Genomic DNA, 23,151 nt, shown 5'->3' on the forward strand with positions numbered 1-23,151 from the left:
GCTCCTCCTCCAAATTCTTGGTGGTTTCAATGCTCCCCCTCCAAACTCTTGGTGGCTTTCATGCTCCTCCTCCAAACTCTTGGTGGTTTCGATGCTACCCTTCCAAACTCTTGGTGGTTTCAAGCCCCCCCCCCCGGCTGGTCCCCCCCCCCCCCCCCCCCAGGCACACGGTGACGGTGGTTCTGGCCCAGCTGGGGGCCCTGGTTCTGCGCCGGGGGGGGCTCAGCGCCTGGGGACCCCTGGGCACCTGGGTGCAGGAGGTGGCCCGTGACCCCCGGCCCCCCCACCAGGAGGTAAGGGTGCTTTTAGGGGCCCCCCTCATCCCCTTTGGGTGGTCGGGGGGGGGGGGTGGTTTCGAGGCTCCCCCTGTCCCACCTTGCCCCCTAAGTTGCCCCAGTAACACAGGACGGGGTGCCCGGGTGGGAGGGAGGGTAATCAGTGGCGGTTTCGATTCCCCCTCCACCCCCTTTACTCCTCTTGTGGGCCCCAAAGGGTGGTTTCAAGGCTCCCCGTGCCCCCCATGACGTGGGAGGGGGCGGTTTTGAGGGAGGGGGGCAATTAAGGGTGGTTTTTAGTGTCCCCTCCCCAAATTACCCCAGTAGCGCAGCAGGGGGGGCGCCTCAGGAGCGGGGGCAGCACTTAATGTCGGTTTCGAGCCCCCCCCAAGTGTGCTGTGTGCCCCCCGAAGGGGTGATTTCGAGGCTCCCCACACCCCATTTTACCCCCCCTCATTCTTCCCCCCCCGCCCCCCAGGCGGCCCTGCTGGTGCTGAGTGCGGCGCTGGAGGCGGCCCCCCAAGTCCTGGCCCCCCACGGCCCTGCCCTGGCCGCCCTGTGTCGGGGGGCTCTTGCTCCCGGGGTGCCCCCCAGCCCCCCGGCGTACAGCCTGCAGGCCCTGGGGGGGCTGGGGGCCATGTTGGGGGACACCCACACGGTGAGTGGGGCGGGTTGTCGGGGCGGTTTTCCTCCCAAAATGGCGGTTTCGAGTGTGTCGTCCCCCCTCCCCCCCCGGTAAACGGAGGTTTCGAGCTTCCCCGAAAGGACCGTTTTCAGCCCCAAAAGGAGGGTTTCGGGGAGCTGCGGGACTGCGATTTTATTCGCCCCGAAACGGTGGGTTTGGGGTTTCCCAAAACGGCAATTTTCAGCCCCAAAATGGGTGTAGGGCCTCTTCCGAACGGCGGTTTCAGGGAACCCCGAAAGAGCGGGTTTGGGACCCCCAAAACGGTGGTTTCCAGCGTTCCCCGAAGCGGCAATTTTCTACTTTTCCAAAATTACGCTTCAGTGCCCCAAGCGCTGCCTTAAAAATGCCAGATTCGGGGCTTGCCGAAATAGCGGTTTTCGCGCCCCAAACCGGCGGTTTCGCGACACCCCGCGGCAATTCCCGAACCCCTAAAAAAGGCTCCTTGAAACCCCCATTTTTAAGGCCAAACCCGGCCGTTTTGAGACTCCGGGAGGGGGGGTTTTGAGGTGCCCCACGGTTGTTTCAGGGCCCCCCTGGTGGTTTCGTGGCCCCCCCAACCCCGTTTTTTGAGGGTTTTTTTACCCCAAACAGGAGCTGCTGCGCTCGCTGCTCCCCGACATCCTGACGGCCCTGAAGAAGCTGCTTGACGCTGACGAGGTGAATTTGGGGCCGTTTTCGGGGGGGGGGGAGGGGAGGGGATTTGGGGCCGTTTCAAGGGATTTTGGTGGTTTCGAGGCTCCCCGGAGGTTTCCTGGGCTGGTTTTTGGGGGAGGGGGCGCTTGGGGACATTTTGGGGTGCCGTGGCATTTTTCAGGGGCGCCCCAGTGCCGTTTCGGGGCATTTGGGGCGGTTTCGGGGGGGGGGGGCTTTTGGCAGTTTCGGGGGGGGGGCTTTTGGCGGTTTCGAGGCCCCTCCCAAAATTCGGGGTGTCGTGTGTGTCCCCCCCACCAGGAGCGGGGCACCGAGGCCCTGGAGGTGTTGGACGAGTTCCTGGAGGCCGACCCCGCCACCGTGACCCCTCACCTTCGACCCCTGCTTGACCTCTGCGTTCAGGTAACCCCGGGGGGGGTCCCATGGGTGCTGGGGGGGATCCCAGGGGTTTGGGGGGGTCCCATGGGTGCTGGGGGGGAGGGGTGTCTGAGGGGGGTCCCAGGGGTGTTTGGGGGGGTCCCATGGGTTTGGGGGGGGTCCCATGGGTGCTGGGGGGGTCCAAGGGGTTTGGGGGGGGTCCCATGGGTGCTGGGGGGGGTCCAAGGGGGGTCCCAGGGGTTTGGGGGGGTCCAAGGGGGATCCCAGGGGTTTGGGGGGGTCCCATGGGTGCTGGGGGGGTCACCCAGAGGTGCGGCCCCGCAGGTGGCAGGGGACGAGTGTTGGGGTGATGCGGTGCGGGTGAGGGCCTTGGCCACCGTCACCTTTCTCGCCCAGAAACGTCCCAAGGTGAGGAGGGGGGCACTGGGATATACTGGGGGGCACTGGGAGGGGACTGGGATGTACTGGGGGGCACTGGGATATACTGGGGGGCACTGGGAGGGGCTGGGGGGGCACTGGGATATACTGGGGGGGCTGGGGGGGCACTGCGGGGGGCACTGGGATGTACTGGGGGATACTGGGAGCGACTGGGGGGGGCACTGGGGGGGCACTGGGATATTCTGGGGGCACTGGGGGGCACTGGGGGGGGTACTAGGATGTGCTGGGGGGCACTGGGGGGTCACTGGTCCTTACTGGGCCGTACTGGTGCAGGCGCTGCTGCGGGGGGGGGCTGCTGGGGCAGGTTCTGGGGGGGCTCCTGATTCAATCACAAGATTCATCCGCTCTGATTACTTCCCATTTTACTGTCTCGCCAACCACAAACAATCTTTACTATTATTTCGGTAGCACGCTCCTTCTTTTCCCAAGGGGTCCACACTTTACACTTAGCACACTCTACGGCTGTCCCAGATTGAATCCACAATCTCTGTTTATACCATAAAAATTCAAAAAATAATTATTGATTCACAATATTTTTAGGGTGTAAAAGGCAATATTCTGGCTCCCACATTTACCAACAATTCTACTTCAGGGGCTGCATCATTCAGATTTTTAGTTACTCTTTTAACACGGCAATAAAGGACATCCAAACTTACACGTCAATGCTACTATTAATCTCAGATAATTACCCACAAGGGTATCATTAATCATTTGCTTCATCCTTCTCCGGCTGTTTCCCTCGCTGGATAACAGAACCGCGGATCCGGACTCCACACTCGCTTCGTGCGTGATTTTACGTCTCGCACACTCCCACAAATTCAAACACATCAAGTTATATTTGAGGAAAAAAAACCCCAACTTCTTGAAACAGTAACTGTTAAGCTCCTAGACAAGCAGTACCTCCAGACAGTTACTGTTCCAATGTATGCGAATAAGAGGCTAGCAGTCCCGCATACGCTCACCCTGCGTTATAACGTAACGACCTACGGGGAGCCAACAGACGAACCGGTTCCAGAAACAGAGTAGTAACTGTTAAACTCCTAAACAACCAGTACCTCCAAACAGTTACTTAAAGAAAATAAAAAAATAAAAGCAAAATGTTTTAAAGAATACCTTTCAATAGATGGTCCTTGTCTGTCCCTGCAGTGATCCGACTGAGGAGAGGAGTCTCTCCGGAGAAACCCCCGGGGGTACCCAAGAGAGTCCCCATCTCAATGGGTCCTGCAGCCAGGCAGAGAGGGTCCCATCTGGGTCACCAATCTGAAGCCAAAAAAAAATTCACTCGATAGCCAATGTGACTATTAAGCAGGTATCCTTCATTGCACCGGGATATTTCCACGAACGTGCGTCTCAACGAGAAACAAATTGTTCGTGATTTATATTACAAAAAAATTTACATATTCATTATTATTCTGGGAACTCGTGAATATATGCTAATGTCCTGATACGCCTGCGCAGTTTCTTTCTCAGGTGGTCGTCAGGGGTCGTCCTCCTCAAATCTTCCTCTTTCTCCGCTTCTTCAGCGTACACAGTTGGGTGACCTCTTCTTCATGATCTCTGTTTTGCAAGCTCAGCAACCTTCTTATCCGTCCTGCCCAGATGGTCCCAGGCTTGTTGGCATATTGGGCCCCCTTTATCAGGTTGCCTCAAACTTTGTGTCTTTTTTCTAGTTCCTACCCAAGGACTATTCCCTAATTTATGTCTTCTCTTATCCTGTTTCTACATTCCAACTCTTTTACTAATTGTTTTCTTTTGTATTGGAGCATGAGACAGGCGAAGCCTGAATTTACAGGGCCTGACTCAAGTGTTGCCAAGTTATATATTCTGTTTTAAAATTGTTCTACGCTAATTAGTTTCCCTTATTCAACCCTGCATGGCCCCACTGGTGCAGGAGGCTCTGCGGAGGCAACCCCGGGTCGTTCTGACCCACTTGCCGCTGCCGCCGGGCCTCGTCTCCTGCCGGGTGCTGCCCAGATTGGCCAAGGCAGGCCGCAGCAGGCAGCAAGCGGGCAGCAGCAAGCAGAGGACTTCCGACTGGATGCCCACCGAGTGACCTAGAGCCTGGGGGATGCCAGGGGGAAAAGGTCCTTCGTTGACCGCCACTGTCAAGGCCCAGCAGGGCCCACCAGCTCCCGGCAGCACCAGGCCGCACGCTGCTGCAGCACCCCGGGGCAGCCCCCAGGAGGCCCCAGGGCTGGCAAGAAGCCGCAGAGCTGACATACTGCCACGGCTGCCTGCCGTCCCGCTGACCCCATGCTGTCCCTTGGGCAGTGGGGGGGGCCTTGTGGCTTTCATCGCTCCCCATGCAGATGGAACTAGATGATCTTTGAGGTCCCTTCCAAGCCAAACCATTCTCTGATTCTCTGATTCTCTGAACCCCTCCAACTACATGAACCCCCTCATACTACATACCCTTCCAGGACAAAGTGGATCCCCTTAACTCCCCCAGCACAGATTTGCCACTGTCCCGTTACAAACTAGACCCCTTTAACCCCTCCCAGCAGAGACCTGCCCTGTCCCAGTTCTGGATCCCTGAGCGGGGCAGGGGCCAAACCGACCAGCTGACGTGGGGCAGCAATAACAACCAGCCCAACCCTGGGGCAGCCAAGTGGGGCAGGAGCAAAACTGCCAGTCCGGCCACCCCGAGGGGGAATCTGGTAAAGCTGTGGCAAATAGAAAGCTAAGAGACCCTGGAGGGAGCAGAAAATGTGAAGATGCGTAAAAGCCACCCACAAATGGTTTTGGAGCCCCAAGGTGAGAGAGCAGCTGGGTGGGGACATGGCAGCCAGACAAGGTCAACCCAGCACCGTTGCTGAAGGTGTTTCTTTGGCAGTGCTAGTTCAGAGTCCGCATAGGGCTGTATCTCAGGGGGCAGGTCAAATTCATTGGAAATGAACCTCTAAGCGACCAGGTGCTTTGCTCCACGAGTCTCACGGACAGGGTCCTGTACCTGGGAAGAGTGGCACAGAACCCTCAGCATACGGAGCGTTCCAGCCAAAGCACTGAACAGGCACGCTTGCAGCCCTGGGCAGGTTTTTATTGAGCCAGCTGGTGCGGCTCGGGGAAGAGGTGGGAGCTCTGCCGGCGGACAAAGAGCCCTTGGCCAGCAGCAGTGGGGAAGTCCAGCAGCTGATGGCTGGGGGAGGTGCCAGGGCCCTGGCAGCTGTGTGGCCTTGAGGGGACACGTCCCCGTGCGGCCCCGTGTCACAAAGGGGCAGTGATGCGGCACCCGCCCGGCGATTGTGACCTCACGGGACCGGGGCTTTATAAGCTGAAAAGCGGGCCAGCGAAAGCCAGTTGGGCTGAGCTGTCCTTTGGGATAACTCGGCTCCTTCCCTCGCTACGTGCACGCCTATACTGTTTTCCAACCATTTCTCCTTTACTGCCCACTTCTCCTCAACTTCCATCTTCTTTCAAAGGTAACTATGATTTGACTTTCCGGACAGATCACGCAGTAGGTAGATACGGGATCAAAGGATAGGCTGGCCTAGACCTTCAGAGCTCTAGGCTGAGCTCTTACTCCTTTAGAGGCTGGCCAGGGCTATGGGTAGAGTTCCTAGCTGCTAATTCTTCTTAGTGACCATATCCTAGGATAGGTGAGTAGGGGGGGTGACAGTGTAGCCCGAGGCGTTGGGCTCAGCCTAGAATGACAGGAAGCTCAGCCTGCCTGATGGGGTAGGAAGGGAGACAGAGAAGGAGCAGGGCACAGGCAGCCGTTCAAGTAGCGGCCGAAAGCCGATAGGTAACTCCTGCGTACAAGGCGGGAAAGTGTGGGCTGGAGAGGCAGAGGGCTCTGCAGCTGACGGTAGCCACAGGTCAGCAGCAGGTCCTTGTCTCTCTTCCTGTAGAGACTCAAAGCAGCTTGCCCCCAGAACACACCTTCCTGAAAGCCCTGAAAATCTGGAGCGAGTGCTTGCTCAGCTCCCCTCTCGCACCTTGAGAATCAATTCTCGGGCTTCTCTGTGAACCTCATGCTGCCAACATTTCTGACCTTACCACTCTGTGAATACTGAAGGGTTGTTTGTCCTGCCTAGAGAAACAAGGTGATTTAAAACTGCTCTGGGACCCTAAAGCGAACAAGTAGAATCAGTTGACTGTCCTTGGCTTTTTTTTTTTTTTTTTTTGCTTTTTTTTTTCCTTAAGGTAGGTAGGTGAGTGTGCGCATTCTTGATTCTTGTCCTCATCTCCCTGATCTTTATCAGGAGTTTTCCATAAATGAAGTCAGGATGCAGATTTGGAGAGCTGACTGTCCCCTACTCTCCCCTTGGTGTCTTAATCCCATCCGGACCTACCGTGGAGAATATCTAGCAAGTTGGAAAAGTCTCTTGTCCTAGCTGCAGCTCTAGGGCAGTGCCTTGGTAGAAGGTGTGACATTTAGACCAGATTCCTGACATGCCAGAAGGAAGTGGAAGTGACTGGTGGTGCGGGGCGGGGAGGGAGCGCATACAGTGTGTGAGCTCCGCACAGGCTCAGCTCGATTTTTGGTGCGGGACTGCGCAGAGCCCTGCCTGTTGGGAAAGGACTGTTGTGCCAGGCTCCCTCCAGTTTGGCAGTGTTTAAGGCCATGGGATTTGACATGTTGCTTTTTTCTGTTCTGTTGCTGCCAGGAAAATCCCAGGCTTACTTCCCGCCATGTACTGAAATGATCCCATTGCCCCTGCAGTCCTGAACTGGCTGTCAAATTGGCAATGGAGAGAGGGTTTTGTGGCGCTTAAACGTGTTGGAAAACGAACGTGGGCTTTAGGAGCAATCCCATGGAGGAAATGAGAGAGAAGGATGTGCTGCATCTTCCAACCATGTGGTGTAGCAGGTTAAAAAAAGTCTGTCGTGTGTAAGCATCGTCAGACACGAGGCGTTTTCCTTTAATTTCTGCTCCGTGAAAACTGTAAGCGCTCTGTAGCAAGGCTGTTTTGGGGATGTGGGTAACTGTGGAGCTTTGTGTTCCAGCTGTAGGCTTTCCTTAAGGAAAAGGAAAGGCATGTCAGCCCTGCCTCCTGTAACCCAGGTGAAGCTTGTAAATGGAGGAGCATGAGCGGGACACGAGTCTCAGCAGTGTCCAGGCAGGGAAGGGTTCACACTCTTTCTCTCTAGAGTAAGAGGCAGCTTTCAGCTCTAGAAGTCGGAGGAGTAGCAGCGGTTAACGTAGTCAGTTGAGATGTAGAACAAACTTTGGAGCTGGGTTCCGAAGTAGTGGTGTCTCTACCCAGGCTGCTTTCAAAGCTGGACAAATACCACTCCTCTAAGGGTGTTAGAGCATATTTCCCGTCTTCAGGACGGCAACATCTTTCTGAGGGACTCGTGGCTCTTGGGAGACACTTGCTTCATCAGGCTGTAGGTGCTCTTTGTTTTGGAATTCCTGCACTGTGTGGGTCAAAGTCAAGGCAGTAGCTGCGTGTTGCTGTTTAGCTCCTGCTCAACTCCAGCCTTCTGTCGTGTGCCCGCGCACCGGTGTCTTGCCATGCTGTGGATGAGAACGTTTGCAAAGCACTTCACCTTCCGTGAGTTCTGTTTTAGAGCTGGAAGCGTGTGTTGTCACCCTATGAAAGTCTCAGGAAAGTGATGCTGCCTTTCAAGCAGAGAACTGGGGAGACCTGCAGTGTCTCAAGTCTGTGTCCTGGAAGGCTTGTGGTCCAGCTGTGTTGTGAACCCAGCCTGGCGCTGGAGAAACTCACAGTGCTGGATGCTGTCCTGTGTGTAGTCCTGACCTGCAAGGGTGAGGCAGGAGAAAGGTGGTGAAATGGCTGGAAGTGTAAAGGTGAGCTCATGTGAAATCGATGAGTCTAACGGTGACAAATGTCCAGATATCCCTAGTCTTAGGTAAGGATCTTGTTCTGTGCTCTGCTGGTAGAGCAGAGATGTGAATGTAAAGAGCGGCTGGAAGAGAAGCCTGTTCATGCTAATGGAAATACCTCAAGACCTTGATGAAACTTCAGCCTTCCTCTTACCTTGCCTGTGACTCTCTTCACATGCTTTCTGCTGCTCCTTCTAGAGAGAATTGCTGAGGCTCTGGAAAATGCCTTCATACTTCCGCAAAATCATCCCATACGCCATACACGGCGCGCTGGCACTTCTTGGCTGCTGGTGGATCTATTCCCACAGAAAAAAGCAGGCAAGCTCTTCTGACAAACAAGAAAGCGTAGCTGCTGAAGAAGAGCAGCAGCAAGAAGCGCCAGAGGAGGATTCACCACCAAAGGAAGAAGCGGGCGTTCCCATGAGAGAGGCAGTCTTTGAGGAAGAGGAACACCCCGAGAATGAAACCTCGACCTCCCTGCCATCAGCAGAGTCGACGACACCCTCTCTTCCCTGTCAAACTCATGAGAGGCCAGATCTCTCAGAGGACCATCCAGACCTGTCCGTGACCACACTGCAGCCCAGCACCGTTGCAGAGGACACTGCAAAGCCGGAAGCAACAGGACCTCCGGATGAAAGCAGTGGCCCTGCTTGTGTTTCTCTCCCCCTGACCTCGGAGTGTCAGGGCAGTGCTGCGGTGAGCCTGGTAGAGGATTCAAGCTCTGGTGCCAACCCAGATCAGTGTGCAGCAGGTGGGTATGCATTTGCTCTCAGAATTCCCATCTCTGTAGGATCCCGTGTTAGCTGGGTGATCTTCAGGGTCTGTTGCCAAGGGGCGAACAGGCTGGTCCCCTTTCGGCACAAAGTTAATTCTTGTCTAAAGCTAAGCGTGTGCTTGAGTAGCCCAGTGCAGTGGGCCGTGCCTGGATGTAGGCCAGGCTGTTGAAGACCTTGCTGGTTTGAGACGTGCTCATACAAATGGTTTCTGCTTCAGTTCAGGCAGCCTCTAGGAAGCACTGGGTTCCTCTCTGTGCTTACGGGCTGCTGCCGAATGGAAGCTGGAAGGCAGCAGGTTTCTGAGGGGCTGCTGGATGAAGCAGGGAAGTGCTCTGAGGAACTGTGATCAAATGAGTTGGTTGCAGACCACTTCCCCTGAAGCCTTGTGGTTTGGAAGGGTAGGTGCACGCCAAGAAGTCCCTAGAGGGAGCAACATCCGAGGAGTTCCTCCATCTGTCTCTGTGTTGCTTTTGCCTTCTACATCCTGGATGGTGTGCGCCTGGCAGAATACAACGCTGCCTGAGCAACTGTTAGTTAACCCGTCTGACCTTGGAGATGGATGTGAAAATCCTTTAGAAGAGCCTGTGGTGCCAAGAGCCCCTAATGAGGGGATGTCTTTGGTAGTTGCTACAAGCAGTTGGAACCAAGCTGCTTGCTGCAAGACATGGGGATTGAGTCTGCCGACAATGAAGGATGAAACCCAGCGAGCATTTTCACTTGTGAGAGCAACCCTAGGAAGAAGAGGGTTTTGCCTTGTTGTGAATGCTGGCGTGCCAGGAAGGTACGAGCGTGTGTTGTGGAGCCTGGGGATGGGAAGGGCTGAGAGCTCTGCACTCAGCTGAAGGGTAGGGAGAGGGGCTACAGCGGGTCAAGCTGATCATGGGGCCATGCTGGATAAGAGGTCCTAGAGCTGACCTTCGCCCCCAGGCTGTGAGACTTCAATCCTCATCCTTGTCCGGGAAGCCTATGGCAAACAGCTGCCCTCTTTGCCTTTGCCTTTCTAGGCCTCTGTGCTGTGTACCTAGGGAAGATGTGGCAAATGGGAAGCGGCTGTTGGGTTTCTTTTTCTCTTTGGTCTTGCACTGGATGGTCTGAGTACTTGCAAGCAAGTGAGGCTCTTCCTGCTTCTGCTGGTTCATCTGGAGGGAGGAAGGATCAGCCTTGTGTTACACTGGCTGCACTGTATCTGGGCTCTGACCAGGAGGAAGGTGTTTGAGTTTGCCCCCTTGCCAAGTGGGAGGATTCCTGGTATCAGCTGATGGTTTGGAAACAAAACACGGCTCAGCTCTGGCACCTTCTTTCTTCAAGCATCGGAGAAATTTGGGCAAGAGGCAAGCCCCTACCCCAGCTAGTAGTGTGCACAGCTGGCATTCAGGTCACTGGGCAACCCCTCTTGGGGCAGGAATGTAATGTCAGTACAAAGAGCAGAGGAGGAGCTTGCATGTCCCGTGCCCCCCTCCCCGCATGCTGAACTCCCTGTGAAAAGCCCTCCTGAAGCCATGGGGAAAATGCAAAATACCTTGCTGCAGCAGCAGCAGCAGCAGCAGCAGCAGGAGCGCAGGGCTGATGTCAGCATAGCTCTCCTTCAGCTGGTAACTTTGACTTAGTGTCCTGTCTCTGCTGCTGTGTAAGGTGTTGCTATTTTGAAGGACTCCTGCTGAACTCAGGCCTCTGTTGCGTTCCTAGACCTACTTTTGGTCTACTTGACCCCTTCTGAAACAGTGGAGAACCTGATACAGGAACATCCCAATGGAATGCATAGGAAGAGCTCACTGTAAGCTCTCTAGGAAATGCTGCACTTTCCTGGCCTTGTGTCTGGTAGCTGGACTGTGTGGGCTGTCTGAATGCTAACACGTGTGCATGTCCTGTAGGTTTGGCTGTCAAAGGCATGGCTTTTGTGGACAATGACTGTGCCACGAGGAAGGCAGTGACACACCAGCACGCTCATCCAGAAGGAGGCTCCTGCAAGTCCGACTTCACTATCTGGGAAATAGAGGTCCCAAAGGTAACCACCGCTGGCCTGCCCACACCTCCTGCCCTGCCCTACAGAGCCATCTTCTGGTTCTTCCAGTCTGGTACCGGCTCCGTGCCATCCCAGGGAGATCAACAACCACTAAACGGAGAGGATTTAAGCGTTTAGCTCCCAAGATGTGAAGATGAATCTATGAAAATGAGCTGTGCTTACGGATCTCTATCTACCTGACCTTATCCCAGACCAGCTGAACTCTGCCCTGGTCCAGCATTGCCTTTATTATCCCGCCTGGCCCGACACTCCAGGAACTGGGAATGTGGCTGAAATAAGGCACAGAGAAGAGTGTTGTTTGATCTCTGTTCCTCTTCCTAACTGTTGGTTTCTCGACTCTTTCACAAAGGCTTTAGTTGGCCGCTTGATCGGCAGAAAAGGAAGATTTATGAACTACCTGAAGGAAGCGTCTGGTGCCAAAGTTTACGTCACAACACTCCCTTATTTCCGTGACTCCCAAGTCTGTCACATCGAAGGTAAGTGGAATGCCTCTCGATTTGTGCTCTACTATGTAGCTTGGGGGCATCGATGGGCAAGGAAATGAAACAGATGTTGTGGATTTCTGAGTCTAGTGCTTTAGAAAACTCTTCTGCTCAGTGCTGTTACAGCAGAGGTATCTGCCAAGTCTCCTGTGCCTTGGCACGTGAACCCTCTATTCTCGAGGTGAGAATGCTTTTTAACATCTTCGGCTGCTGTAGTTTAACCAATGCCTTTTGCAGGATCACTTCAGGCTTGAAGAAGGAGCTAGGGCATGCATCAGCCAATACAGCAGTCTTGCCTGTGAAGGATGTTAGATTAGATCAGTGGTGGGAGTGTCCTCAGCATATCTGTGCTAGAGACTGACTTTGGGCTTTTTGTCTTCCAGGCTCTGCACAACAAGTAGAAAAAGTACTGAGCCTGATTGGCCAGAAGTTCACAAAGCTGTGTCTCACCAACATCTACGCTCTACCTCCACCAACACCGTTGACACTTCATTCGCTCCTTATGACTGCCTGGGTAAGTCCAAGCTCGCTGGCTACGCTGATGTCCAGGTGGAAGGCTGTTGGTGTTGGTCACTGCTCGCGGAGCGGGCTAGATCCATGTGGCTGGTTCAGAGATGCCCTGTAAACCAGCTTGGTTTTGTGTGGCTCTCCGTTCTCCAGCTTGCGTAACTGTTACGGATCAGATTGATCTCCCTGGTCTTCCACTCCTGCTTCCATTCTGCCTGAGCTGAGAAATGTAGACTTATAGAATCATGTAGGTTGGAAAAGACCTTTCAGATCATTGAATCCAACTGTCAACCTAAGACTGCCAAGTGCACAACTAAACCATGGCCCCGCGTGCCACATTTACACACAGCCTTTAAAATACCTGCAGGGACGGTGATTCCATCACTTCCCTTGGCAGCCTGTTCCAGTACCTGACAACCCTTTTGGGGAAGACATTTTTCCTAATATTCAATTTAAACCTCCCCTGGTGCAACTGGAGGCCATTTCCTCTTGTCCTATCGCTTGTTGTTTGGCAGAAGAGAGAAACCCCCACCTCACTACAACCTTCTTTCAGGTCCTGGGAGAGAGTGATAAGGTCTCCCCTCAGCCTCCTTTTCTCCAGGCTAAACAACCCCAGTTCCCTCAGCCGCTCCTCCTCAGACTTGTTCTCTAGACCCTTCGCTGGCTTCATTGCCCTGCTCTGGACACGCTCCAGCACCTCCATGTCGTTCTTGTAGCAAGGGGCCCAAATCTGAACACAGTTCTCGAGGTGCAGCCTCACCAGTGCTGAGTACAGGGGGACGATCACTGCCCTAGTCCTGCTGGCCACACTATTTCTGATACAAGCCAGGGTGCTGTTGGCCACCTGGGCACACTGCTGGCTCACGCTCAGCCGGCGCTCGACCAACAGCCCCAGGTCCTTTTCCGCCAGGCAGCTTTCCAGCCGCTCTTCTTTCTCAAGCCTCTAGCGTTGCCTGGGGTTGTTGTGAGCCAAGTGCAGGACCCGGCCGAGAGTCTCTTCCTGTACAAGATGGGCCCCGTCCCTGGTCTGATTTCCTTGAGAACAGCATGGAGTGTCAGGGAATAGCTTTCTGCTCCTGATCCCAAGCAGCCTTTGCAAGTGAAATACCAGAGTGCAAGGGCCTTTCCACCCATGGCTGTAAGCCTCAGGAGTTGCTGGCGGAACATGGAGTTGCTGTGAAGGAAGCTTGTGTTGCAATGAACACTAATGAGACTTTCTTTCCTCCACATGGCAGCTCTTCCTCCCAGATGGAGTTCCTGTAGAAGTGGTCGTGGCAAACCAAGTCGATGCTGGACACATGTTTCTACAGCAGTATACACACCCCACTTTCCACGCCCTGCGTAGCCTTGACCAGCAGATGTCCGCCTGCTACTCTCAACCTGCAATTCCAACCCTGCCAACTCCAGTAGAAGGCAAGTAACTTGGTTGCTCACAAATGGTTCACTTGAGAAACTTCTAGGGTCATGCGAAAGCCTGATGCCCCCGAGTTCGGCTTGGGAAGTTTCCCAGTGGATGAGAATGTGCCAGTTCAGAGAGTTGCTTGCCTAGCTGCTGCCGGAGTAGAGATGTTGCTCTGCTCTTCCTTATCCCCCTCGTGCCTGCAGTGCCCCCCTCCCCAGCCACTTAGCTGCATGTTGAACTTCAGAATGAGATCAAGTCCGCCTCAGGGCATTTCCAACCAACTTGGCCCCTGGAGGATTTTTGCTGACAAAGCGTGGGACTCCTCCCAAGTGTCCATCGTGTCACTGTCTGCACATGGTGTCAAGTGGAGGGTGCATCACAAGGAAGGGGGAGGGGTTCTTAGTGCTTCCTTTCCTTCTTGGAGACAGAGCTCACTGTTAGTGGCCAAAGGCTGGAAGGGAACTGGATACCTGGCTAGAAGAGCATGGTAGTGGCAGACAGAGACTTGAGAGTACAAGCCAGCTCTCCGGTGTGCCAGCGGCAGGCTTGTCTGATGGAGGGCTGGGGGGATGTGGAAGGAAGATGGCAGCAGCATGAGAAGAAATGCTGTTGCTTCTCAGTAGAGAACTGTGCAGCACTAGGAATCAGCCTGAAGCGCTGATTTCTGGGAAGCCACTTCAAGGGAGCTCTTCTGTTCTGCAGTTGGTATTATCTGCGCGGCTCCAGGCCTGGGTGGGGCATGGTTACGGGCTCAAGTCATCAGCTACTTCGAAGAGACCGGTGAAGTGGAGCTCAGATACGTGGACTACGGAGGATACGACAAAGTGAAGGTCGACACGCTCAGACAAATCAGGTCTCGAACTGCTCTTATCTGGCTTGAATCTTCATCAGAGGCATCCGTATCATTTGAATTGCTTATAGGATTTTCCAGAGCTGAAGTGGGAAATGGTAGAAAGGTTTGTCTCAGCAGCGGGTGTGGAGCCCTTGGGAGCACAGCAAGCTCTTGCAAGGCTTTTTTGAAGGGGAGGGAGAGGCAATTGCAAATTCTCCCACCTCAGCATGGAAGCTGAGCAAAAGGAGGCCTTCAGGAGGCCCCAGAGTGTAGTTAATTGATGAGGTAGGAATAAGATGCAGATTCTCTATGCCCCAGCCCCATGGGCTGGGAGAGCCATACTGGATGAGGGTTTTCTTACACAAGCCCAGGAAATACTTGATTGTGCCCCAGAGGTGGGAGAAAAGCAGTACAGCCTCCATGAGGGAGGTGGTTTTTGCTTGGAGCCCAGTCCAACTTGGCATGCTAATCAGACAATTTATTGCTGTTGCTGCTGCTGCTGCTTAGATTGCTGGGAGAGTAGTCTCGTTTTTGGGGGGTTTTTTTTGACTGTCATTAATTTTCAACTGAATATCTGTTAGAGCAATTAATTAATCAGTGTCACCTTCAAGAATACAGGAGTAACTTAAAGGCATGTTCTTACGATGTGATCGATTCTCTTTTCTTTAAGGTCTGATTTCTTATCACTGCCTTTCCAAGGAGCGGAAGTTTTACTGGACAACGTGGTACCGCTTCCAGGTAATGAGACTCTCGTGACGTACCGTTGGTGGTGCTCCTGCAGGTTTCCATGGATGCCAGCTGTGTACAAGCAATGACTCTGTCTCAACCTTCTCCCTCCCCTCTTGCAAGCTCAGCCTCTGATGGGACTAGAGCGAGGACTGGAAAAATTGTATTTTCTTCTTGTAAATGTGCTAGAATGGCATAACCCGTCCAACGCCAGGGGAAATGGAGAAATGGCCAGGCTTTTTTGTGCATGGAGGAGAGAAGGAATGACTCTCCTAAGCAGCAAGTTGGCAGGACTGGCAGGGTAGAGGTGAAGTAGCTGTACCTACGCTGCCACCTTCTGTCACAGAGTAGCTGTACATGCCAACTTAGGTTTTGATCTGCTAGACAAATATCTGGCATTTCCCTATGAAAATGACGGAGGTGTCTAGTTCTGTGTTCAAAAGACCAGCCTCCAAGCCCTGGAAGAATGTCAGTCAGTCACTGCCTAGAGATGCTTTCTGGTTTGCTTTTTTCATTCCCCCTGCCCCCACTCCCCCCCCATTCTTTCTGGTGATGTTAGAGATGCAGGCTGTGATGGTGTCTCCAAAGCTGCCCTTCTGGGTGCGGGAGGGGTGGCTGTAGGGGCTCAGGGTCAGGCCAGGTTTCAGCCCTGGGTTTGTGGCTGGCAGCACTGCAGGAGGTACAGGCCCTGCCAAGACTAGAGGGATGGCAGGGTTTAAGCTGCTTCTAGCAGAAGTCAGTGTTTTGCGTGTTCCCCGAGGAGATCGACCTCCTTCAGGATTTGTGGGCTTGTCAGGAGTCGTTCACTTGCTGCTGGAGATGGTCTCGGGGTGGGGAGCACGAGGGAGAAGCTGTATTTTGCAGCAGTTTGGTAGGAAATAAGCAACTGTCCTCCAGAATGAACACACTTCTGCCCAGTCGATTGTAACTGTATTGCCCGGGACAGAAGGGTTCCCTGCTGCATTTACAGGTGTGGAGTTAGCAACAGTACCCACCTAAGCTGTGCGGGCTGAGAGACTGGAGCTGCCGGTGCTTGCAAAGAGGGCATTTGGCACTGTTCAGGTGCCAGCCAGCCTGCGGTACAAATGCTTTTGAGCTCCCCGTGACAGTCCTGCGCTCTGTGCAGGGTCCGTAAAGTCCTGAAGCCCCTGAGCTGAGTTTATTCAGGATCAAAGTACTCCTGGCAGCTCAAAGGTACCGCAGAAGTATACTTCTCTGTCTTGCAAGCCTGCTAATTCATCAGCCACTGATGTTCACGTTCACTTAGCTGGTGGCTTTTGAAAGCGCTTTGCCCTTTCCCTTTGGCAACACAGCAGGCATACTACTTGTGTGACCTCCAGCTTAATAGACGGGGTCCAGCAAGTGCCCACAGCAAGGGCAGGTGAGGATTCTCTGGCCTAACTGATGTAGGAGGTGCGACAAGATGAGCTGAATAGTCCCTTCTGGCCTTTAAAGCCCGTGACTCTCTCTCTCAGTTGTTTTCTCCTGCTCTCTTCTTTCCACAGGCCAGGATCACTTTTCCTCCGAGGCTGACACCGCTGTTGTTGAGATGACCGAAGGCGCAGTCCTAGTGGCGCAGGTACCTGAGAGCTGTCTGGAAAAGCCTTGTTGCTGATTTGACGGCTGCTGTTATCCTCTGTGCCCCCTAGCCCACCGTGTGTGTGTGTGTGTGTGTGTGTGTGTGTGTGTTCAAATCCAAAACAAAGGCCGAGCTTGTAAGGCCGGCTGCTGTAAGGGTTCTTGTGGAGCCATCTGGGTGCTGAGAACTTCCTTGTGTAGCATCGGCACCGCTCCGGACGCTGTGGCTGGGAAGGGTTGAGTATTCCCTCTTGTTGCTGATGCGGCCGAGTGGGAAGCTGATGGCATTCGTGATGCTCAGTCTCAGAGCTTCCTTTGCTTTAATGCCGTGCTCAAAGGCGTCACTAGTTCTAGCAAGGGCACGGATTTGAGTGACTCGAGACAACTTGCCAGCAGGCTGTCCCAGCTGCCTGGTAGCAGTAGCTACCTTTCCTCCAGCCTCCACCCAAGTTGGTGTTTTGAGGACCTGAGATGCAGTCACTGATGCTAGCCTTGCATCCTCCATGGCTCGGACCCGAGAATTGCTGAGAATTGCTCACACTCATGACCTGAATTAATTGATGCAGGCTGATGCCTGCAAACTAATGTTTTTCTGTCTTTCCAGGTCACAAATTATGACAACGCAACAGGTCTGCCGCTGATCCAGCTGTGGAACTTGGTGGGAGACGAGGTGCGTATGTTGACATACCTATTTCTTCAATGCTGTGAGAGTTTCTGATTATGCAGACTTGTGATCAGGAACTCGCTGATAGTTCTTTCTAGTGGCTTGTTCACCTTTCTCCTTTTTCTTTTCCCCCCTCCCTTTAGGCGGTGTCAGTGAACAGAGCTCTGGTGGAAAGAGGACTGGCTCAGTGGCTTGTCTACTAGCCATGTCCTAGGCACCTTGGGAACTCTTTCGGTGAATAAATCTTGTTTTGCACTATTACAACTTGGTTTGGCAAGTTCTCATTGACTTGGTTTGGCAAGTTCTCATTGACCTATTGACACCTGTGTGCGGAGTTTTGGTGGTCCATTCCAAGGCGTCTTGCTGAACCGCAAACACATGCCTCATCTCAGTGAAATGACAACGGGACGTACTGGGATGACGATAACCTGTTAGAGAGGGATGGGATCCACCTGTCTAGAAGAGGCGAGGGAATCTTTGGCAGCAGGCTGGCCAACTTGGTGAAGCGGGCTTGAAACTGAAGGACTCAGGGGCTGGCGTCTGTACGGTTATGTGCAGAAGAGTGGCGAGGAGATAGGCGATGGAGGTCAGTACAGCTATTTCCCAGACTCCGTACAGCAATTTCCCAGATTCCTTATACTAAATCCCTTTATGCTTTGTTCAGGCAGCAGAGATTTCTGTTCCACATGATAGTAGGTTGTTACTTATGTGGTTTCTGGCTAGGTTCCTCTGTCACACGCCTTCTCTGTAGCTGACCATGCACTATTCGCGTGTCCGCTTGCCAGGCTGTCCATTAGCCATCACATCAGGTGCCAGGGATCTGCCCGCTTGCTGCTTGCCTCGCGTGGGGACTACTGGGGAACCCCCGCTGGGCCGTGGATGTAATAAAGGCCTTTTGATCATCTGTGCGTGCATTGTGTTTGTGTATCCGATCCTGCTTGGGTCTGGCTCGGTGTCACCACTGGCGGAGGCCAGTGCGGTGTCGCCGCCTGGATCTGACAAGTGGCGTAGTCGGCAGGATACACAAGCAGCCCTGCCGTGGTTGAGAAAGGCGAAAGGGGAAGGTGAGAGCTGAGATGGAGCTGCTCGTGCATATGGTGTGCCAGGGTGGCCCCAGATGGAGCAGTGGGGGTCGGTAGCTGCGTTGCTTGCCAAGCTAGCCAGCCTGGAAGATTGGCCATAGCTGTCAAGGGGTTAAGAAGTAACCCTGAGGGTCACTGAATTGGCTTTAAGAAGCCTGCCTTTCTGCGATGCCTCAGGGGCATGCCGGAAGTTGGCAGGGAAGTTAGGGTGGGCTCTGCTCACCAGGAGAAAAGCATTAGATGATGATGGATCAGTTTGTCTTGGGTTTGCATGGCAAGGGTTTGGGAGCGGGGGGGGCCACAGGGGTGGCTTCTGCGAGAAGCTGCTAGAAGCTTCCCCTGTGTCTGCCAGAGCCAACGCCAGCCGGCTCCAAGACAGAACCACAACTGGCCAAGGCTGAGCCAATCAGCACCTCTGTGATAAGAGAGTTAAGAAGGAAAAATACAAGTTAGAGGGAGCTTTTGCAGCCAGAGAGAGGAGGGAGAAGATGTGAGAAACTTTTCAGACACCAAGGATTGTGCAGAAGGAGGGGGAGGAGGTGCTCCAGGTGCCGGCACAGAGATTCCCCTGCAGCCCGTGCTGAAGACCATGGTGAAGCAGGCTGTCTGCCTACAGCCCATGGAGGAAAGATGATGGGGTGTAGAGATTCCACCTGCAGCCTGTGGAGGATCCTACAGTGGAGCAGGTGGAGACACCTGAAGGAGGCTTTGACCCCGTGGGAAGCCTGTGCTGGAGCAAGCTCCTGGCAGGAGCTGTGGATCCGTGGAGAAAGGAGCCCACGCCAGAGCATGTTTGCTGGCAGGACTTGTGACCCTGTTGGGGACCCACGCTGGAGCAGTCTGTTCCTGAAGGTCTGCACCCCATGGAAGAGACCCACGCTGGAGTAGTTTGTGAAGAACTGTAGCCCGTGGGAAAGACTCATGTTGGAGAAGTTGGTGGAGGACTGTGTCCCATGAGAGGGACCCCACGCTGGAGCAGGGGCAGAGTGTGAGGAGTCCTCCCGCTGAGGAGGATGGAGCAGCAGAAACAACGTGTGATGAACTTACTGCAACCCCTATTCCCCCTCCCACTGGGCCGCTCGGGGGGGGAGTAGGTCAATATCAGGAGTAAAGTTAAGCTGGGGAAGAAGGGATGAGTGGGGGGAGGTGTTTTAAAATTTGGGTTGATTTCTCATTGCTTGATAATAAATTAGATGATTTTTTTCCTAAGTGTAGTCTGTTTTGCCCGTGACGGTAATTGGTGAATGATCTCTCCCTGTCCTCATCTTGACCCATGAGCCTTTCGTGATACTGTTTCTCCCCTGTCTACTTAAGGAGGGGGAGTGATAGAGCGGCTCTGGGGGGCACCTGGCCTCCAGCCAGGGTCAACCCACCACACGTTGCAATAGTGGGCGCAGGGCCAGAGAAACAGTTTAGAGCGATTCAAAAGGGTAAAGCCAGGAAGTTGGGTGGAGTATTAAAATGAGGGGACAACTGTGGACGGATTTATTGCAAGCAGGAGCGACAAGGGATGGACAGGATGCAATTCCAGTGCCATCTCCTCCTGTGGACATTGCCACGTTCCTTGCTTTCCCATCACCAGAGAAGCTGCTGCGACTAGGACCAAAGTGCTCTGGGCTGATAGCTCAGCAGACAGATACATCTGATGTAGAGAAAGCAGCTACAACTCTCCTCAGGATATCCTTGGTCTTCAAAGATGAAGCCCCAGTGAAAACAGCAGTGCATGAAACAACGGATGCCTTGATGAGAACAGCCTTCACTTCATCACTTGACGAGAAGAGCACTTCACTGCCACATTTCAGTTGGATGCATTCATTGCAAGCCTCTTGATCCACACGGGACTACTTCAGAGAGAAGAGAAGATCAAAGAAAACCAAATAAAAAAAGTCAGTCGCCAAAGGGAGCTGCTCCGGTGCCGGCCCGACCGACAGCGGAGAGGCAGATCTAGGGGCACAGGGGGTTTTCCTGACTTTCCAGAGGCAGGGAAACACCAAGGGAGTGGAAGAGACCCACCATGAGCCGGCAGCTCTGGTGGGAACCGCTGACGAGGCCTGGGCGTTGCCAGAGCAACGGCGCCCACCCCCACGCCTATAAAAAGCAGCCTAGGGAGCACCAGCGACCCAGAGCGCGGCGAACAGAGCGGGCAAACAGAGCGTGGCGCGGCAGTTTGCGCGGCAGTTCGTGCGGGAGGGCGCGCAGGGAGGGCCTAGTCGCCGTACAGGCTCAAGAGGGGACTCCATTGGTGGTCATCAGCCCCTCAGAAGGAGCTGAGCTATGGCACCCAGGCAGAAAGCTCTGACCTCTGCGCTCGCCAGAATGGATGTGGCAACCCAGACAGAGCTGCCACAACAACATGCAGCCCCCCCAGCTCTCAGGATGCAGGGCGTGCCAGAGCCTGTCGCTGGTAGCGGACGGCAGCAGTGAGAATGGCTGCGTGAGGTGTGACCAGGTGGATGATCTGCTCGGCCTGGTGGCAGAACTACGAGAAGAAGTAGAAAGGTTAAGGAGCATCAGAGAGGCTGAGAGAGAGAGAGAGAGAGAGAGAGAGAGAGACTGGTGGAGTCAAGCTCTGCCCTCCCGGAGACAGAAACAGGGACAGCCACCAGACAGAACCCAAGGTGAAGGGCACCCTGTATCCTCCCCCTGCCAGGCAGAAGGCAGTAGCTTAGAAAGGAGTGAATGGAGGCAGGGACGCACTTGGCGCGGCAGGCAAACCTCCTCCTCCTTGCCCACCTCGCCTTCCCAAGTGCCTCTGTACAACAGGTACGAGGCTCTGGCTGTGGAAGGCCACTCAAAGGAGGATATGGACGATAGTCGAGCTACACCAGAGGTATCAGCAAGGCCAGAAGGGCCCACACCCTGTATTGTGACCACCTCCACGAAGAAGCAAAGGCGGGTTCTACTTGTAGGTGACTCCCTTCTGAGGGCTACAGAGGGTCCGATATGCAGGGCGGACCCTCCTCTTAGAGAAGTCTGCTGCCTCCCTGGGGCCCCTGTTAAAGACGATACGAGGAAACTCCCCAGCCTGGTACAGCCCTCTGACTACTCCCCACTACTGCTCCTCCATGTGGGTGGGGACAAAGCTGTGACGCATAATGCAAAAGCAATCAAAAGAGACTTCAGGGTCTTGGGACGGTCGCTGAAGGGATCTGGAGCGCAGGTTATTTTTTCCTCCCTCCTTCCAGTTGCGGGCAGCGATGTTGGGAGGAACAGACAGACACAGTCCATAAAGACATGGCTCTGTGGCTGGTGTCAGCACCACAGTTTTGGGGTTTTTGACAATGGGTTGGCCTACACGGCACCAGGCTTCAGGAACTCTGATGGGATTCCCCTCTCTCAAAGGGGAAAAAGGCTTTTTGCCCAGGAGCCTGCCAATGAGTCTGGTGGCCCTTGGACAATCGGTAGGGTCATTTGAGTATTCTCCCTTATTTGGCAAAACAAGGAAGAGGTTTCCAAGGCACACCTTAGCACTTGCGACCCACACATTACTCTCTTGTCCCCTGGAGAGGCTTTGGGACTTTTCTTAAGTTTAGTTGAGGACAGGAAGTCATCAGCAGGATGGGAAATCGCTGAGATGGGAAGTTGTTGTGGCATGAAAAAGCAAACCAGTGCAAGGCTGGCTGAAGCAGGTGCTTGAGGAATTATCACAGTGGGGACAGACCCCCTAGGGCACAGTTTGTCCCAAACCAACCCCAGACTCCCCAACTGACACAGGCGGTAGGGCACCAGGCTCCTGCTCGTCCTCAATGAGCTTACCCTCCGGGTAAGCCCCCAACCGGCTCTGCCTGCCAATATCTCAGCCCATCACTCCTCTTTGCTTCCCCCAACACAGAGGTTCCCCCTACAGATACCGATGGAGTTGGAGGTGCCTGGCGTGAGCTTCACCGCCCTGGCCATGCCACCACCTGTCACTGCTGACGTGCTGCCGGGGCTGCCGATGTTCTGTCAGCCTGCCCAGCTCCACCCATCACCTACCAGCTGGCCCAGGCAACCGTCTGGCAGGAGGCACAACCTGGGGCAGCTGGTGCAACTCTCCTGCCTCGTACTGCTTGCCCCATGGTGCAGCTCCCTGCCGTGGCTGCTCCCTGTCCCCTGCCCACGGCTGGGGACAGCAGGTGGTGACAGGGACGCTGGTGCCCCACCAGCCGATGGGCCTAGGGCCATGGGCCGTGGTTGATGGGAAGCCCTGGCACCACGCGGCTCAGCACTGGGTGCAGGGCCTCCCTGTGGTCCACACCCTGCCCGGCAGCACCAAGAAGCTGTTGCAGCCCTCCAACAATGGCATGGGGCTCATCGAGGACAGTGTCCCCAATGTCAGCCCCCACCACTCCATCACAGCTTTACCACACAGCAGAAACCAGGCAGAGCCCAAAGGTGAGCTCTGGGGATTGGCAGAGCCCGCGAGCAGGCATCCCATGCTTAGGAAAGCTTGCAAGGACACCGTCCCCGATATCCCCAGAGTTCCCAACAGCCCCTGCTTGACTGCCCTTCTCAATGAGCTCCCTGACTTCTCTGAGTACGTGGCAAAGGGTGGCTGCCCCAAGGAGCAATCAGCGGTGGTGGGGCTGAGGGACCGTGTGTGTGTCGAGGGGGTTGGTTGTTTTTCCTTTTGAAACCTCTTTCTTTGAAATAAGAAAGGGAAGAAAAGACATTAAGCATCTACAAAGAGACAAGGCTCTACCAGAAGTGTAGGATCTAGTAGCAAGAAGGGACTGTCAGAAGTGACTCGAGTCAGAAAACGGGAAGGGTCAGCAAGTCCTTAAGCACAATTCACAAAAGTGAAGCAATCCTGGCAGCGTAGTACTTTTGGCCATCCAAATACTTGATCGGCAAGGGGTCAGTCCTTCAAACAAGAGGACAG

At 54.3% G+C, this 23,151-nt stretch overlaps 2 protein-coding genes across 2 annotated transcripts in view; both read left to right on the forward strand.

Moving 5' to 3' along the window:
• LOC129200889 (importin-4-like) overlaps positions 1 to 4,480 on the forward strand; it is a 30,482-nt gene extending 26,002 nt beyond the window's left edge. Inside the window, exons 8-14 of the mRNA XM_054812139.1 lie at positions 192 to 293; positions 754 to 933; positions 1,552 to 1,617; positions 1,912 to 2,013; positions 2,314 to 2,397; positions 2,701 to 2,794; positions 4,281 to 4,480. Of these exons, the coding sequence (XP_054668114.1) occupies positions 192 to 293; positions 754 to 933; positions 1,552 to 1,617; positions 1,912 to 2,013; positions 2,314 to 2,397; positions 2,701 to 2,794; positions 4,281 to 4,480 (828 nt within the window). The remainder of the gene's footprint in view (positions 1 to 191; positions 294 to 753; positions 934 to 1,551; positions 1,618 to 1,911; positions 2,014 to 2,313; positions 2,398 to 2,700; positions 2,795 to 4,280) is intronic.
• Positions 4,481 to 8,440: 3,960 nt separating this feature from the next.
• On the forward strand, positions 8,441 to 17,411 carry LOC129200890 (A-kinase anchor protein 1, mitochondrial-like). Its single transcript, XM_054812140.1, has 10 exons — positions 8,441 to 8,969; positions 10,866 to 10,999; positions 11,367 to 11,493; positions 11,883 to 12,013; positions 13,242 to 13,419; positions 14,111 to 14,261; positions 14,911 to 14,978; positions 16,472 to 16,545; positions 17,149 to 17,214; positions 17,352 to 17,411. Exons 1-10 carry the CDS (start codon positions 8,441 to 8,443, stop codon positions 17,409 to 17,411), a joined length of 1,518 nt encoding a protein of 505 aa, XP_054668115.1.
• The last annotated feature ends 5,740 nt before the right edge of the window (positions 17,412 to 23,151 follow it).

Source organism: Grus americana, unplaced genomic scaffold, assembly GCF_028858705.1.
Source record: "Grus americana isolate bGruAme1 unplaced genomic scaffold, bGruAme1.mat scaffold_633, whole genome shotgun sequence".
Lineage (NCBI taxonomy): Eukaryota > Metazoa > Chordata > Aves > Gruiformes > Gruidae > Grus > Grus americana.

Excerpts from the sequence above, each read along its gene's own strand:
- LOC129200890 (XM_054812140.1), top strand. The coding sequence starts at position 8,441 with ATGCCTTCATACTTCCGCAAAATCATCCCATACGCCATACACGGCGCG. Across the intron at positions 11,494-11,882 it reads CCAAGTCTGTCACATCGAAG|GCTCTGCACAACAAGTAGAA; the intron begins GTAAGTGGAATG and ends TTTGTCTTCCAG. Across the intron at positions 12,014-13,241 it reads CGCTCCTTATGACTGCCTGG|CTCTTCCTCCCAGATGGAGT; the intron begins GTAAGTCCAAGC and ends TCCACATGGCAG.